The sequence below is a fragment of the Dromiciops gliroides genome, chromosome 4 (genome assembly GCF_019393635.1).
Source record: "Dromiciops gliroides isolate mDroGli1 chromosome 4, mDroGli1.pri, whole genome shotgun sequence".
Taxonomy (NCBI): Eukaryota; Metazoa; Chordata; class Mammalia; order Microbiotheria; family Microbiotheriidae; genus Dromiciops; species Dromiciops gliroides.
The window spans coordinates 441,165-460,000 of record NC_057864.1 but is presented as its reverse complement, the minus strand read 5'-3'; the positions used below and the strand labels follow the sequence as shown (position 1 = coordinate 460,000).

Here is an 18,836-nt window from a genome sequence, read left to right as displayed (position 1 = left end):
ATGCAGACCTCTCTTGCCTGTCTCCCTGTGTGCTCCTGGGGAAGGCTGGCTGTCCTTCCTGCTGCTCCACCATTTTGGCTCTGCTTTGGCAATCCCTGCTTGGAAGGAGCTTCTGGTCTAACTGGAGCTTACATTCTAGTCAAGCCCAGATTCTCAGTAATGTGTGTAGGCTCCTTGAAGGCCGGAGTTGTCGTTTTACTTCTTGTCTTTGTATCCTCAGTGCTTAGCACAGTGCCTTTACATTTAGAGATCACACGCATTCACATTCATACACATATTTAATGCTTTGAGATTAATTTGAAAATGTCAGTGCTTAATAAATATCAAATTGGATAATACACCTTTCATCATTTCTGTCTTAAGATTTAGACCTTTGCTCAGATTTAGTCTCCTAACTGTGCCATTTTAGGGCTTTTCTTGTTTCTTAAAATCCTAATTCAAGACTTCCATTCTCAAGGAATAACTGTTTCATGACTTAGAAATGTTGACTCTTTTCTCTGGCTTACTCATTTGGATGATGTTCTGTTTCTATCCTTCCCTCACCAAAACTAACCAAACAGAAAAACCTTTCCAGTGTTAGAGCAGGAGATCTTCTTCTTAAAAAAAATAATATTGTATTCCCCCAGTACATGTAAATTTTAAAAAATATTTGTTTTTTTAAAGTTTTGAGTTCCATATTACACACTTCTCTTCTTCCCTCCCCTTCCCCTTTTCTGAGATGGCAAGTGATTTGATGTAAGTTATACATGTGTAATCATGTAAAACATTTCCATTTTAGTCTTTGTGGAAGAAAACTTGAACCAAAAAAATGAAAGAACGTGAAACACAGTATGCTTTGGTCTGTGTTCAGACGCCATGAGTTCTTTCTCTGGAGTTTGATAGCATTTTTCATTATGAATCCCTTGGAATTCTCTTGGGTCATTGTATTGTGGAGAATAGCTAAGTCATTCACAGTATTATTGTACAATATTGCTGTTACGGTGTACAATATTCTCCTGGTTCTGCTCACTTCACTTTGCAACAGTTCATGAAAGTCTTTCCAGGTTTTCCTGAAATCATCCTGCTCATCATTTCTTATAGCACATGTAGAATATTAAAATATAGCTTTTGTATCTACCTGTCTCTTACAAACAGAATCAATAAACAGATCAGATAAATTATAATATCTAATAATATCTCCTACAATCTGTTCCCATACCTGTCCTTCTACAAAATATAATAACAGATCAGAGAACATGGTTAAGAACCAGATCAGAGAATTTAATATCTCCTATGAGACAAAACCACATCAGAGGAAGACAGAAAAAACCCATAATATCAATTTGATATTTTGTCCTGTGGAAATTTATTTTGATTTGGGGACCCTACCTTTTGGCTGAGATTAGAAAGCCTTAGGCCCTCAGGGTCTCTCCCCCTCCTCCTCAGCTTCAGCTGAGGAGAAAAAGCCCCGTGGCCTATACAAGACGCCAGGTCAGACAGCTGGGGGGGAAAAAAAAGCCCCCAGCTCCCTCCGACCTGAGCGGAGCTATCTGAAGGATAGCCTGTGCTGAGGCATGAGGCTCGAGAGCATCCCCCTCCCCCCCACCAGCTGCAGCTCTGGCTGGCGGATTAGCTTGGTCTGTGGGGATGAAGGAAGCCCCGAGATTTGAGTGGAGAGAAGAAAAGGTATATATAGACCTGGGAGTGAGACAGGAGGGGGGAGACGGACTAGATAGAAAAGGAGCAAGGACGGACTAGAAAGAAGGGGGACTGACTAGAAGAGGACAGACTAGAGGAGACTCGAGGACGGACTAGGAGAAATGCTGACTAGAGGGGAGCCAGGACAAGGACAGAGGAGAGTTCGGTTCCGAAAAGGAGAGCCGGGTCTGACAAGGTTACAGGCCTTAATACAAACCAGGGAAAGTGTAACGTGTCCTGAGGCCGGAGGCGGCCAAGGCCCTTATTGTATTGAAGAAGTTCGAATCGCAGCAGGTGGGAAAGAGACGGAGTGGAAAGAGACCCGCAGGAAAGCAGTCAGGTTGTATACTTTATTTCCCTGTATTCCTAATTCTAAATAGTATCTCATAAATAAACTCTGCTTTGATTATTTGGTTAAGAGACTTCTTAATCTTTAGTCTATCAGTTTGGGAGCAGTGTGGTGGAACTTTATAAATGGCCCATATTAAATTAAACGCAGTCAGATAGCCAAATAGTCAAAAGTCCCAAGATTAGTCTTCCAGTCGGATTAGCCCTCCAAATTAGTAGTCATTCAAAAATATTTCTACAGTCCCAAGAAGAGTGATAGCACACAACATGATCGTGTGGAGACTTCCCTAAGAGAGAAGGTCAAAGCTCATCTTCTTTCTAAGGGTTTTAAAGTTTCTTGGCTCCCAGGTTACAGAATAACTTCATTGGCATGATACAGATCAACCCATTACAAATGTAAATCAGTTAAACAGCTCAACTTAAAGCAGATGTTATGGATAGATAGGTGGGAACAGGAACAGATACTATCAGAAACTAGGAGGTTCTCTCTTTACTTCCTGGGGAAAGAAGGTAGTGAATGGGAATTTCAAAGGGGCATTTGAGTTTGTTTATTCTCTTGGGGAAAGTAAATAGGAACTGTCTGGTTCACTTTGAAGTCTGAGTAAAGGGCATTTTGCTCCTATTAATCCAGGGTCTCATAAAATCCATTTGGATAATAAGGTACTTTCATCAAATCCAGGTGATCTGTATATTCATATTAACACAATAATATTCCATGGCAATCATACACCACAACTTGTTTAGCCATTCCCCAATTGATGAGCATCCTCTAAATTTCCAAGTATTTGCCACCACAACAAAGAGGTGCTCTAACACAGTTTTGTACACGTGGGTCCTTTCCCCCTCTTTTAGATCTCTTTGGGACACAGACCTAGGAGAGGTATCACTGGGTCAAAGGGTAAGCATAATCATATAGTCCTTTGGGTATAGTTCCAAATTGTTCTCCACAATGAAGATTAATCTTTTTGTTGTTGTTCCATAGACCCTTCTGGAAGTCTACTGAAGCCTATGGACCCCTTCTCAGAATAATGTTCTTAAATGCATAAAAGAAAATATTTAGGATTGCAGAGGAAATCAATTTTAGTGAAATATAGTTAGCCAAATATTAAAAAAAAAAGTTTACAGGCACCAGTTTAAGAACCCCTGATGTAGACAATAACCAAACTGTCCTGAGCTGATCTATATACTAGTGTGGCTCTGTTTACCTATCTATCTATCTATCTGTCCATCTACATATCTATCTCTCATTATCTATTTTTTGGGGGGGCAGGGCAATGAGGGTTAAGTGACTTTCCCAGGGTCACACAGCTAGTAAGGGTCAAGTGTCCAAGGCCGGATTTGAACTCAGGTCTTCCTGAATCCAGGACCAGTGCTTTATCCACTGCTTCACCTAGCTGCCCCCTCTCATTATCTATTAATCAATCATCTTTAGAATCATCATTTATCACCTCTATCTGTCCACCTGTCCGTCCATCCATACATCCGGCTGTCTTTTGTCTGTTCTATCTTGCTATGGCTCTTCTCCAGGCCTCCTTTCTTTCCTCTGGGGAGGAGCACACGATAGCACGTGCGTACACACACACACACACACACACACACACACACACACACACACACACACACCCCAAGTCTCCCTTTCTCCTTTTTATTTTGAATCTTCTCTCTATTCCTCCCCAGACAGGTGGTTTCACCAGTCTGAACTTCAGGAGCCTGATGTATGGAAGGAAGGGGTTGGACATACGTGTCAGACTCATGGCCTCACCCTCTTCGCCCCAAGCAGGAGCCTAAATCAGATTCAAATGTCATTGAGCAATGTTTCACAAGATAAACAGAAATATATTACAACATAGGGAATGTTATTTTGTGGTTTTCTTTTTTTTCTGTGTTTGATATCCCTGGCCTGGATCCTTTCCAACTGTAACAGTCAACAAGCATATGTTAAATACATATATGTAATGCACTGAGCTCGGGATGATGGGAAAAGAAATGAAAAATCCTCCTCTAACTAAATCTGCTTTTACAATAATTTCAGAGTTCAAGAGATAGAACAGAACAGTGTAATGATATTATATAGTATAAAATATGCTGTACTATATACATACGCATGTATATTTATGCCCAGCTACATGTGCATATATGTACACGCATACACACTTGTATGTGTGTCTGGGTTGTAGAAAGTGATCTCTTTCAGGGCAGGGTGAATTTTCATTTTTAGATTTGATTTCCATTAGTGGCTGCTTAGGAACTTCCAAATGGATTGACTGAATACTGCTTCTTATGTTTTGGGTCTTATTTTGGTTTATTCCCATTGTGGGATGGCAGTGCTCTCTGCTCCTTTGATTGTAAGTGGTGGATGCTAGGAGAATTGCTGCATCCCAGTCCTTGGTGGATGAGCCTGCCTGGGTGTCATTTCTAGGACTGTGTGGACAGAAAGAGGCAGCAGATGCACAGATTTTTGGAACAGCTCTTTCCCCCTGAAACTGGGGTATCTTCTGCCTTTTCCTAATGAAAGTTAAAATGTTCTTTTCCCTCTATACAGATCCTGTACTGTACTTTAAGCACTCCCAAGATTGACATGGAGAGACTCTTAGGAGCACAGATCGGTCTGGAAGATTTAATATTTGCTCATGTGAAAGGAATTGAGAAAGAAGTGAACGTGTATAAATCGGAGGATGCCCTTGGCCTCACCATCACAGACAATGGCGTTGGCTATGCTTTTATAAAGGTGAGCTTTAGCTAATTCCCTTTTACATGGATGGACAGCTATCAGAGTCAGTGGTGTTTAGAGTCTTTGAAGGCATTGCCTGTCCAAGGTCCTTTTCATTCTTCCCAAAGAAGATGATCCAATCCACAGTCTTCTTCCTGGGAGTGTGGGGCTGACACAACATCATTTGGGGAGACCTGTTGCACACTGGGAGCTTATTCAGGTCCACTCCTGACTTGCTGCTCATCGCTGGTGGTGTGGAGCTGCTGCTTTCTTGGTTTCTTTTACGTTTCCTTAAAAAAACCAAACCAAACCAAACCAAAATTTTTCAAATAGGAGGGATATTTAACACAGGGCCCTTGAATTTCTTTAAAAAAACAAAACAACCCCCCCCCCAAAAAACCTTGCAAAGTGTGTTTTGATATGTTTGATTTTGTATTTCATATCTTCACCATGTTGACCCCTCTTCCCCCACCTTTTGTGAGTTCCTTGGGAGGGTGGGAGCCTCCATTTTGAGGACAGACCCAGGCTGGCCTTGTTCCATTCCCCTCCTGGCTGGGCTTCTGACTGTCTAGACTTTGCTCCCATGTGGAGACTTCCCCTTTACAGTTCCATTTTGTGTGCTATTTTACTCCATTGGAATGTAAGCTCTAGAGAGCAGGGGCCATCTTTCTTTTTGTTTGTGTTTATACACTTGAGGACCAGCATCTCTGGTGGAAGATTTGCCTGCTCTTTTCAGAGCTGCTCACCGGTTTTTGGTGTCCACCTGGCACCCAGTTCTCACCTGTGGCTCCAAGAAGCTGTAGCATGCAATGGTCACACCCTAGTAAACCGTCAGGGCAGCTGGGCTAGACCAGCTTGAAGGTAACCAATGGATGGGCTTCAAAGCCAACAGTGAGTTCGATAGAGGGATATTGATCTCAAGCATATGAGGACTTCCCCAGCAGAATGGACCTACAAGAGCCATTTGCTCTAGCGGTCATGAAGGCGGCTGAAGCGGGTGCCGTGGAATGCCCAGAGCCTGGGCAGACATAGAGACACCTGGGTCATCCACTGTATCCCAGGTCATCTCCCCTTGTCTTGGCTCTTATTCTGCCACTGGACGACAACTCTGAAGGACAGTGAGACTGACAACTGCAACTGGACCTCACTTAAATCCAATTCATGCAGGAATTCAGACTAGGCATTTGTCTTCTTCAAGACCAGAGAGTGAACGACATTGCATACCCCTGGGGCATACAGCAAGCAGTCAATCAATGCTTGTTGCATAGTTCACCCTTTTACACACTGGCTATTGGCAAAGCACATTGCCCAAGGGATCCTTCTCACACTCATGTTCAGAGGCCCCTGGACTAGCTGGTTCTGTGATGGCCTGAAGGCACCAGTGAGAACTTTGCCTCCAAGTGGGAAGTGATTACGCCCCAGCTGTTTTTGTCAGGAATTTAGGCTGGTTCCAAGAGAAAGTCTGTTTCAAAATCTGAATACCGGGAGTTGGTTCACAAGAGAATAGCATGGCTTCACTGCAACACAATTCACCTGATTGAGTTCCACTTCATCAGCATTTTCTCAAGTTCGGTATTGACACAGATGCTGTCACATGACTTTAAGGTGGGAAAACAACAACAACAAAACCTGTCTCGTATCCAGAAGCTTCCATTGTCCCGAAAAACCTGGAAACAGATCGAAGTCAAGATGTTTCCTAATTGCCCACCCTGTTCGGGGCACTGTGCTCGGTGGGAGCCAGAGACCAAGAAAGTGAACATCTTGCCCTAAAGGGGGCTTATGATCTATAGTGTGCCAGGGGCAGGCAGATGCACAATACTGCACGTGATTAGGAAATAGAGAGTGATTTGACAAGGGAGGAAGGGTCAATAACTAGGGGGATCAGGAGGACAGCTGGAGGCGGAAGCGATCCTGGGCACTAACTGGGAGGATCAGGACAAGCTCTGAGCCGGAGGTTGAGGCTGGGCTGCTTCTGGAATGGCAGGTGACGAGAAGCAAGAGCTGGAGATCCGAGACCAGGACCAGTGTTTGGCATGAAGGGAGCCAGGCAGGGAAGGCTGTGAAGGCCTTGAGAGGCGAAGCAGAGGGGAGCCACCTATTCATAGCTGGGCCGGAAGGACTGTCAGAAGGCCTGGGGGTTGATGGAATGGAAAATCCTTGTGGTGGGAAAGTCATGCAGGATTATCTCCAGGAATTCAGGCCATGAGGCGGAGTCTGAGATATCTGTGCAGTGTCGCCAGCCGGGGGCCTCTTAGATTGGGGGTGGGTCGGAGGGGGGCGGGGAGGAGCGGGCCATGAAACTGGACAGACATTCACAGATTGCTGAGCTGTTGATGTCCACACCAGGGCTGAGTGCTTTATTTCTCAGGGTACGGCCAATACCCTGTGCGCCCACTACCCAGGACTAGTCACCATCCCTTCGTAGATAGGAAGGGTTGTTGTGGGAGTCAGCCCAAAGTTTGGCAGCCTAGGACAGAATTAGAAAGGAAATAAGAATCGGAGATTTGGGGGTTTTGCAATCCTAGTTTCAAATTGGCATGGAGGGGAAAGACGGCTGGGCTCCGCTTTAGGAAGACCTCAAGTTCAATCCTGGCGATCTAGGAAAGTGACTTAACCTGTGCCTCTGGGATGGAATCCTTGAGATTTGAGGACCTTCGGTCTTTGTTGGTAGAGGGCGTTCCCACACCAAGAGTTTGCCTGAAGGATAAAATCAGGGCTCTTCAAAGCTGTTTTCAGGGACTGGAAGTGGGGCGGAGAAAGGAATAAATGATGAGCCCCCAATAATTGTTCAGTCGGGGAGGAAGAGGCCCGGGGCTGGCGATAGGACAGCCCAACCTGCATCCTCCCTGTCTGAACAAAGGATGCCATGCGTCCGACTCTGGGGCAACTTCAGATCCCAAGGAGAGAAAACCACTCAATCCCCAGTGTGGGTAATTGGGGCAAGGGAAGGGAATAAGAGATCTTTCTAGAAGTCCTACTATGTGCTAGGCACTGTGCTGAGCGTTGATTGAGAAGAAACAGACTCTTTTATTAATTTTCAATTTCTTTAAAAAGACATTAAGTGCTTCATTAACATTTTGTCTTTGGGCATCAATGGAAGTAATAAATGTCACATCCTAACCCTTTTAGGCTTTCCATCCAGGTAAGTTCCACTCATTTGCCGTCTTTTCCTGTCACATGGTCATCAGACAGGGTGTCATTTCTGTGGTTCTGCACGTTTCACTTTGGGTTATTTCATTCAGATGTTTTCGGGTTTTGGGGTGTCCTTTATACTTGTCAGTTTTAGTAGCAATATAGGTGTTCCACGGGGCGGCTAGGTGGCTCAGTGGATAAAGCACCGGCCCTGGAGTCAGGAGTACCTGAGTTCAACTCCGGCCTCGGACACTTAACACTTACTAGCTGTGTGGCCTTTTCTGAGCAAGTCACTTAACCCCAATTGCCTCACTAAAATATACACACACACACACACACACACACACACACACACATATAGGTGCTCCACTCTGAGCACGACATTTATTTATCTTCTTTGGCTGGACATTTTGGAGTCTTTGCTTGATTGTATTTTATTTGTAATTACCTATAACGTTGATATGAACATTTTTGGTACAACGGAAATAACACTAACCCAAGAGACAAAGGCCTCTGACGCTTACTTACAATCACCACCCTGATCACCCTAGTTATTGATCCTTCCTCCCTTGTAAAATCGAAGGGAATGTGGAAAAGACATTTAAACTGCCAGGGCCTCCGAGTCCCCATCTGTAAGAAGAGTAGGTTACACAAAAGTTTCTGAGGTTCCTCCTGGCTCTGAATCTCTGATTCTTTAAACAGATACGAGTGTTTGTTTCTTTTTAAGGAGGGGGGTTGTTTCGAATAACACTTTCAAGGTTTCCCCCCAAAATGTCCATTTGAGGTTCAAGGCTATGGGCTCTGATTTACTGATTATTTGTGCTCTGCTTACTGTGTACTTCCTGATTGCCAGCCCAAAACAGTATCACTAGGGATGCTTAACCTGAGGTCTGTAAAATCGTATATAATATATACACACATATGTGTGTGTGTGTATATATATATATATATATTTGTATACATGTACACACATACACACATGGATGTTTTCTTTGGATTCCCATGTATTTTTGTATGCATTTACAAACAGGCTTCTGAGAAAGGGTCCACTGGTGTCACCAGGCTGTCAAAGGGGGCCAAGACACAGAATAGGTGAGGAAGCCCTGCTCTATGAGATGAGGCATCAGCACTTTAGAATGAAATGAGGATAAGGTCTGACAGCATCAGCCCTTTTTGGAAAGTGAAGGGAAGTGGTTTTTTTTCTTCTTCATTAAGTGGGGAGCTGTTTTATAAATAGCCATTAACCTCATTCTTTTCAGTGTCCCGCTTCTATCTATAGACATCTTAAAATTGTAATGATACTCTGTTGTAATAGGGCTAGAATGTCACATAGTCCCTGGCTCTCCCATTCAGGGGACAGATCCATCGTAATCATTTCATTGGGAGCTTTATGGCCTGAGCCAGGGGCCATAAAGAGGAGGAGTCTTCCTTCTTTTTTTCCTCTTCCCCTCTTCCTCCTTCCCCTCCTCCTTCTCCCTTTCCTCCCCTTCTTCCCCTTTCTCCCCCTCCTCCCCTTCCTCCCCTCCTCCTCCCCCTCCTCCTTCTCCCTTTCCTCCCCTTCCTCCCCTTCCCCTCCCCCTCCTCCCCCTCTCCCTCCTTCTCCCCCCTCCTCCCCCCTCCTCCCCCCTCCTCCTCTTCCTCCCCCCTCCTCTTCTTCCCCCTCCCCCTCCCCTTTCTCCCCCTCCTCTCCTTCCTCCCTTCCTCCTCCCCTTTCTCCCCCTCCCCCCTCCCCCCTCCTCCTCCCCATCCTCCCTTCCTCCTCCCTCTCCTCCTCCTCCTCCCCCTCCTCTCCCTTCTTCCATCTCCTTTTCCCCTCTTTTCTTCTCTCCCTCCCTCTTCCTCTCTTCTTCATCCCCATCTCTTTCCCTCCCCTTCCTCTCTTCCTCTTCCTCTCTCATCTCCCCCCTTTCCTCTCCCTTCCTCTCCTATTTTCCCTCTTCCCTTTCTCCTCTTCTCCTCTCTCCCCCTCTCCTTCCTCTTCCTCTCCCTCTGCCCCTCTTCCCTTGTACCCATCCATGACATCTTTGGTATTAGTAATCATCTCTCTTTATCCCACTGGTCCCCTTTGCAGCTTCTTCCCTCCTTCTCCATTTCCACAGATGGGCTCTGGGCCTGCCCAGCATTTCTCAAGTACTTATAAGGACCTCCTGTGGGAAGAGCCCTGCTCTAGAGACAAAGAACCCCTGAATCCCATGATGGGCTCTCATTACCTGAGGACTCCATGGACTCTCACTTGATGATTCCATTAGGCGCTTGGTAATGGGAATACAAAGGGAGAAAACTTAATGTAACCTGCCCTCCAGGAGCCTGTATTCTAATTGGGAAATCAGTGCCTATACGTAGAGGAAATAAAAAGTACTTTAGGGAGTAGGGAGAGGACCAGGGTGGAGCCTCCTGTAGGGCAAGACCCTGCCCTGGAGCTGAGGTTCAAAGGAAGCTTGGAACTCTTCAGCGAAGAGGTGGGGAGGGCATGCACTATAGGTGGGAGGCACAGCTGGTGTAAAAGCATGGAGAGGGGAAACAGCAAGTAGATTAGGCTAGAATGGATAGGGTATCCTAAAGTTATTAAAGCTTAAAGCTTCTCTAAGACTCTGGGGGTGCCCTGTGCAGTGCATGAAGAAGCATAATGGATAATCAGACTAGAAAGGAGATGATGACAGACTTCAAAAGTCAAGAAGAGGAGTTTGTATTTGATAGTTCAGACCAGGGGGAGCCACTGGAGCTTCACTGGAGACAGTGGGGTACTTTGATAGTCTGACAAGAAGTGAGGAGGTTTGGAACGAGGCTGGCACCTGGGCATCTGGAAGCCTGAATGGAGGCTTGACTGGATGGGCATATGCACCTAAGAGCAGAGTTTGGAGAAGATGGTAGCTTATAAGAAGCTGCAGGCTGGCCAAGGATCTCACCTCAATATTTTGTTGACCTTTTAAAATAATAATAAACATTCTAATTTAAAGTTTTGATTTCCAAATTTTATCCCTCTTTCCCTCCCTTCCCTCCCTCAGGCAGTAAGCAATCGAATATAGGTTATGATGTGGGCTGGATTTAGGGTCAAATGGATCAGGAATCATCCCAAAAGAATTACAAGACTCAGTGACTCAGTTTCCCAAGTTTTACTGCAATACTGCGAATGAACACAGGGAGGGCCCCTTGGAGGTGTCTCTCGAATGAGGAAAGAAAAGGCAGTTATATTTATAGTATTGATAAATCGAGTAGCAGTCTCATAACAATCTCCACCTTAGGGAGGTACAGGGGAGGGCTTATCCTAATTTGGAGTTCCTGGGGGCTTATGCCAACCCCCGAGGCGATACCTTTTTCCGTGGAGGTGTGTTTCGGGGCTTTATACTTCATAAGGTGAATCTGGGAACACTTTTGGCCTTTTCTGAGCATGCCATCTTTTCATTCCCATGTCTAATTTCAAAATATTTTCATTTATCAGTTTGAATTTCTGTGCCCTGAGTATCATTGTTATAGTTAAAGTCTCTATGACCTGCCTTTTTGTGTTCTTGTGATGAGTGGGGATTCATGTGGGTGACAAGAACCTAGACCCTGACTTGTATTAATGAAGACTCAAATATTAAGTTATCTATTAGCCGGGGTCTGAATCCCTTTTAGAGCTCAGATCTAAATTAGAATGTGGGTCTTAGGTTTTTCTGTTAACCCCTTTTTTGCCTCCTACATCAGGTTATACATATGAAATTACGTAAAACATTACCATATTAGTCATTTTGTATAAGAAAACTTGAATTAAAAAATGAAAGTGAAAAACTAGCCTGCTTCAGTCTATGTTCAATCAAAATCAGTTCTTTCTTTGGAGGTGGAGAGTATGCTTCATCATGAGTCCTTTGGGATTGTATTGCTGAGAATAGTTAAGTCCTTTACAATTCTTCATCAAACAATATTGCTGGGGGGGGGGCAGCTAGGTGGTACAGTGGATAAAGCACTGGCCTTGGATTTAGGAGGACCTGAGTTAAAATCTGGCCTCAGACACTTGACACTTACTAGCTGTGTGACCCTGGGCAAGTCACTTAACCCTCATTGCCCTGCAACATCCTCTCCCCAAAAAGCAAAACAAAAAACAATATTGCCGTCACTGTGCACAACCTTTTCTTGGTTCTGCTCACTTCACTGTACATCAGCCCATACAAGTCTTTCCAGGCCTTTTGGAAATCATCCTGCTTGTCATTTCTTATAGCACGATAATATTCCATCATCATTATATATCACAGCTTGTTTAGCCATTCCGCAATGGATGAGCATCCCTTTGATTTCCATTTCTTAGCCACTACTGCTATAAATATTTTTGTACAAATAGGTCTTTTTTTCTTTTTGGGGGATGCCTTTGATATATAAACCCAGGAGTGGTATTGCTGGATCAAAGGGTATACACAGTTCTGTAGTCCTTTGGGCATAATTCCAAATTGCTCTCCAGAATGGTTGGATCTTTTCACAACTCTACCAGCAGTGGATTAGTGTCCCAGTTTTCCCACATCCCCTCCAACATCCAATATTTTCCTTTTTTTGTTATATTTGCCACTCTGATCGGTGTGAGGTGATACTTCAGAGTTGTTTTAATTTGCATTTCTCTGATCAATATATGCTTATAGGTAACTTTGATTTCTTTGTCTGAAAACTGCTTTTTTATCTCCTTTGACCATTTGTCAATTGGAATGATTTGTATTTCTTTCTTTTTTTTTTTATAAATTTGACTCAGTTTACTATATATTTGAGAAATGAGGCCTTTATCAGAGATACTTGTTTCAAAAATTCTTTTCCATTTTTCTGCTTCCCTTAAAATCTTGGGTTACATTAGTTTTGTTTGTGCAAAACCTTTTAAATGTTATATAATGAAAATTATCTATTTTACATTTTGTAATGCTCTTTATACCATCTTTGGTCCTAAATTCTTCCTCTGTCCATAAATCTGGCAGATAAATGATTCCATGCTCTCTCTCTTTTTTTTTTTTAGTGAGGCAATTGGGGTTAAGTGACTTGCCTAGGGTCACACAGCTAGTAAGTGTTAAGTATCTGAGGCCAGATTTGAACTCAGGTACTCCTGACTCCAGGGCCGGTGCTCTATCCACTGCGCCATCTAGCTGCCCTAGAGTTGGACTTTTTTTTTGTTTGTTTTTTGTTTTGTTTTTTGTTTTGTTTTTTGGTGAGGCAATTGGGGTTAAGTGACTTGCCCAGGGTCACGCAGTTAGTAAGTGTTAAATGTCTGAGGCCAGGTTTGAACTCAGGTACTCCTGAATCCAGGGCTGGTGCTTTTATCCACTGCACCACCTAGCTGTCCTCCATGCTCTCTTAATTTGCTTATGGTATCATTCTTCACGTGTAAGTTATGTACCCATTTTGGCCTTATTTTAGTATATGTGTGAGATGTTGGTCTACACCTAGTTTCTGCCATATATTAACCTTTTGATGCTTCAGTTCTTGGTTTCAGAATCATTTTTTTTTCATGGCCAGTATGTGTCAGAGGTCCTCCTGTCTTTCCCTCACTCTAAACACTACTCCACCGTCTCTTTCCCTGTATCTTGACTAGATTTTAAACTCCCTGAAGAGAAGGAACATAGTTCATTTAATATTTAAGTCTCTTCTGGCATGTAGGATACAACTTTGAGCTTTGTAGCTCCTTCATACTTTAAATGACTTGGTTTCCCCAGTTTGGGCTCTCTCCCGGCTACCCCTTCTTGTCCTTTGCCTATGGTCTAGCATGACATTAGTTTTTCTGAAATTCTGGCCAATAGTCGATGGGCTCTGCCTTCCTCAATTTGCATTGTTAGAGTGTAACCTCTTTGAGGGCAAAGACTATCCCTTTCCATCTGTACTTTATGAATACTGGGCCGTACTGCAGCTGTTCTTTTACTAGGAGTAAGTAGGCCCTTTGCACGGGAAGTCGTCTGAACCTTTGGAGAGCTGATGTTTCTGTGTTCGGTCTCTGCTGACTCTGTTGGCTTTTAGAGCCTTTCATGACCCCTCCCCTTCCCACCATTCCAGTCCTTCTACACACACCTTTTCATTCCTCTCTGTGTGCTCTGCCATCCTCGATGCTGGCCTGGCTGCCTGGTTCCTTCCCCTTTTCTAACTCCCTTACACCTGGAACTCTCCTCCTGCCTTCATTGGACTTCTTCCAGTCCCAGCTAAAATCCTACCATATATAAGAAGACTTTCCCAATCCTTCCTTTTAAGATGACCTCAAATTTATCCTGTAAATATCTTGTATGCACAGAATTGTCTGCCCATTATCCGCCGTATTAGATGGAAGCTAGTTGAGGGCAGGGACTTTTTTTCTTTCTTTGTACCCTCAGTTCTTAGCACCCAGTTCCTAGCTCACAATAGGTTATTTATAAATGCTTGTTGACTTGACCTGCTATTCCCATTTTTTCATATTATTTCTGTGGGGCTATAGAATGAGCTCCCTCTAATGGGGCATAATCCTATTCCTTTCAGGAAGGAAGTTAACCTAAATTAACTGTCAACTGTAAGTGCGTCATCCATGCTTTGTTCAGATTTTCCACCTTCCATTCTAAACCATTGATTCTTTCTTGTCTATTAGAATTCTTCTTCAAGACCTCACTTTCTCTCTTTATTTTTCCCTTTAATTCATCCAACTTTCCCCCTTTCTCCAGTGGTGACTTCGGTGGCTCCTTTCACTTGCCTAAGGGCACACAAGTTTTCTGAAATGCAATAATTAATTAGCTAAATTGTTTTGCTATCTGGAACCCAAAGAATAACTAAGGGAAGATCAAAGCTAGGTTTTTCCCCCAGTCCTTTTCATACTAAGCAGGTTGGGGAAGATTGTGCTGAATACAGACAGAGGCTGTCTTATTCCATTCTGAACATTCACCTTCTTGCCATTGATTGGATTTCATTTGGTTTTCTATAGGCAGTTAAGGAGGGGTCGCCCCAGTTTCTCTCTGTTGTCAGAGAAGCTCTGTTGGCTTTCCAGTGAAGTGTGCCCACCCTGGCAGGTCATGTCCAGAGGGTAGGAGAGCTCAGGTTTCCTTTGCTTGATCCTGACCTCCTAGAGGGTGATAAAATGAGCTGCCTGAGCAGGCATGATCAGGTTACCTTCATGAAGGAAGTGAATTGACTGGCAGCCATGACAGACCATATTTTATAAGATTTTATAGCTTCTGGAGAAGGAGGAAGGGAAGTCAAAACTGACTTAAGTATTTAATAAAGTAAAGAATGAAAAAAAAGCCATCTGGATATCTCTTAATGAAGAAGGGTTTTTTCATTTTTTGGTTTTGTTTTTGTTTTAAAATAGCAAAACACTGTTCCAGAGATTACTGGTAGTGTGAAGCCAAGTTTCCCAGCCTGATCTGGTCTAACAACAATTTGTTTAGTGAGTAATGTGTTCTAGGTTCTGGGAACCTAAGGACCAACCTAGACAGTATTGATGGGTTGAGTGATTCTGCTGTGGTGGAGTGGGGGAGGGGTGGGAAGGGAGCAGACAACACCACATGGAAACAAATGCACATGTGCTCGAGTGGTACTTTTCCCAGGTTTTATTGAAATATTTTATTTTTATATTTGGTAATCTCTCCTTCTCTCCACATGGAACCCTCCCTTGTTTATGGCCTTTGTGTCTCCACCCCAGAAGGAAGGTTAGCTGCCCAGGGAGGAATTCTTTTACCTGTAGCCAATCTGGAAGACTATAATGGTGTGGGGGGGTTAGGCAGCTCATTAAGGTCAGGAAGACCTGAGCTAGAATCTGGCCTCATATACTTCCTAGCTGTGTGACCTTGGGCAAGTCACTTAACCACTGTCGGTGATAAGAATAACTCCTACTTCCTTGAGGGGGTGCCCATCAATTGGGGAATGGCTGGACAAGTTGTGGTATATGAATACAATGGAATACTATTGTGCTGTAAGAAATGATGAGCAGGAGAAGTTCAGAGAAACCTGGAGGGTCTTGCGTGGGCTGATGATGAGTGAGATGAGCAGAACCAGAAGAACATTGTACACAGTATCATCAACATTGAGTGTTGATCTACTGTGATGGACTAGATTCTTCTCACCAATGCAATGGCACAAAAGAGCTCCAGGGAACTTGCGATGGAAGAGGATCTCCAAATCCAAGAAAAAAAAAAAAAGAACTGCGGAGTATGGATGCTGAATGAACCATACTATTTCTTTTGTTTTTGATGCTGTTGATTTTTTCTATTTTGAGGTTTTTCATCGTTGCTCTGATTTTTTTCTCTTATAACATGACTAATGCAGAAATATGTTTCATGTTATTATGTGTATATATATATATATATATATATATAAAACCTATATCAGATTACCTGCTGTCTGGGGGCGGGGGGAGGGAGGGGAGGGAGGGAGAAAAATTTGAAATTGTAAAGCTTGTATAAACAAAAGTTGAGAACTATCTTTACATGTAATGAAAAAAATACTTTATTAATTAAAAAAAAAGAATAACTCCTACTTCCCAGAGTTGTGAGGATAAAATGAGGTAATACTTGTAAAACTCTTTGCGAACCTTAAAGAGCCATACAAATGTCAGCTATTTAATTTTTGTTTTTGTTTTTTGCAGGGCAATGAGGGTTAAGTGACTTGCCCAGGGTCACATAGCTAGTAAGTGTCAAGTGTCTGAGGTCGGAATTTGAACTCAGGTAGTCCTGAATCCAGGGCCGGTGCTTTATCCACTGCGCCACCTAACTGCCCTCCAGCTATTTTAATTGTGACCTGCATCCAGGGATGTGCTGGAACCAGTTGTACCAGCTCACTTTCAGTGTGCACATTTACACTTTGGAAATCAGCAACCACCACAAATCAAGGCTTGATTTGTTACTTTGTTGATTTTCTAGACATAAGAAATCGATGGAGAAAATGGTAGTAATGCAGAATAACTTAAAAGTGTACCACATGGGGCAACTAGGTGGTGCAGTGGATAAAGCACCGGCCCTGGATTCAGGAGGACCTGAGTTCAAATCTGGCCTCAGACACTTGACACTTAGTAGCTGTGTGGCCCTAGGCAAGTCACTTAACCCTCATTGCCCCACGAAAAAAAAAGTGTACCACACACACATTTTTGTTGCTGTTGGCTTTTGTTTTTGGAAAGCTGGTAGTTCAACATTCTTCATTGTTCCCGCCTTCCCCATGACCCCCTGCCTATCCTATTCCTCTGAAGGCAGCGCCCACAGTGATGAAATCCCAGGTCCTTTGTGGAACTGAAATCATCTTCAGGTGGAAACAACTCCAACAGTTTGGCCAGATAGTTCAGAGGTATGATTAATTCCAGTGTTTTAGGCATCCCAGAGCCAGCTAGGACTGAGCTGTCACTCTAGGGAAGTCCCAGGATGAGAACTCTCAAGTTAAGGACATTCCTTCATTTGCCAGGCAAGCTTATGTACTTGGATATGCCTCAAGCCTTTCAAAGCAATGCTGCTGGCCATGTCTAGAATTCTTATCAGAGGGAATAATGACGCTGGGCCCTTTGAAAAATACTCTTAAAAACTAGAGGAATCGTTTGAAAATGTCTGTTCCTCGTTTCATGTGCTTTTTTCCCAACAGAAGATTAAATGTGGCAGCCTGATGGACTCCGTGAAGACCGTCTGTGTGGGGGATCACATCGAAGAGATAAACGGACAAAACATCGTTGGTTGGCGGCACTACGAAGTGGCGAAGATGCTCAAAGAGCTCAAGAAAGAACAGTCATTTGCGCTGAAGTTAATAGAGCCCAAGAAGGCTCTCGGTGAGTATTTCCAGAGCTGAGGCATCTTTGCCAGGGCCAGGCCTGTGCCCTCTGGACTAGGACCTCAACTTCCTTCCCTGAAGGGAGAGAATGGCTTGGCTTGGGCCCAAAGGCTCGAGGAGCCCTTAGCCCCACCCAGCCCCTCTCTTTCAAGAGGGGGAGCCTGAGGCCTGGGCACTTGCTGGCAAGCCTCAGGTCTAAGTCCCTTTCTCTGGCTGCTGCACCTGGCTCTTGGCAAATGGGCCGCACCTCCAGAGGAGCTGGGGACTCTTCCACCTCCCCATGTGGCAGTCTCAGTTCTAGGCTATCCAGAAGAAAGCGGTTGTCCAGACTCAGTCCCTGGAACACTTTCTTCTAGAGGCCTCAGTAGTAACAGTTCTTAGACTGGGCAGAAGCAGCCGCTCTCCACTAAGTACAGAGTTAGCGAGAACCCCATTTTCGGGTCCCACGGCATCTTTTCGAATGCCGGAAGGAAGGGCTTCCCCGTGGGGGGGGTGTCCCTCTCTGCCCGACTTTGGCTCTGGCAGCTGCTTTCCAGCCAGGTCTTCAGCCCCCTCTGCCTGCCCCAGGGCCACTGTCTCAGTGGGGAGATCATATCCCTGTGTCTCTGACCATCCCAAACCATTTGGATGGCTGCCTCTGCTGGTCCCTTCTTGGGCCAGACTCCTCTGGGGTGCAGTCACCTTCCACCCCTGCTCTTCTGAGCCCACAAAGCATGCTGAGCCGTTGGCCACTATGGGCACAGAGGGACAATGACTTTCCTGCTCCCACTCTGAGCAATGGGTTTGGGGAGACTGAGCAGAGATTGGAGGTGGGCAGGTGGAGTGGTGGACCAAGTGCTGGGCCTGGAGTCAGGAAGACCCCATTTTTACAGATGAGGAAATTGAGATGTATGTGAGAGGCAGGATTTGAAGCCAGGTCCTCTGACTCTAAATACCCTGCTTGGGATCATAGGATAGAGCTAGAAGGGATCTCTGTTTAGATATGACTGCTGAGGCCCAGGGAGGTTAAATGGTTTACCTAAGAGTGCACAGCAGGTTATGTGAGAGGTAGGATTTGAACCCAGGCCCTCTGACTCCACAATCCTAGTTCTTTCCCTTGTAACCTCTCTGCTTCCTACTCCTGCCCCCGAAGATATTTTCACAGCATTTTAAGGATTTCAGAGACATCTCAATATGTTATCTGAGACAGACACTATTAATAGAAGGAGTATCTCGTTTTTCCAGATGAAGACATCTCCCTTCAGAGAGGTGGAGGGCATCA

The 18,836-nt window shown here is 44.4% G+C and overlaps 1 protein-coding gene across 1 annotated transcript in view; it reads left to right on the top strand.

Moving 5' to 3' along the window:
* Nucleotides 1-18,836, top strand: part of GIPC2 (GIPC PDZ domain containing family member 2) — a 74,034-nt gene that overhangs the window by 22,773 nt on the left and 32,425 nt on the right. The window contains exons 2-3 of the mRNA XM_044005431.1: nt 4,568-4,753; nt 17,393-17,573. Coding sequence (XP_043861366.1) covers nt 4,568-4,753; nt 17,393-17,573 — 367 coding nt within the window. The remainder of the gene's footprint in view (nt 1-4,567; nt 4,754-17,392; nt 17,574-18,836) is intronic.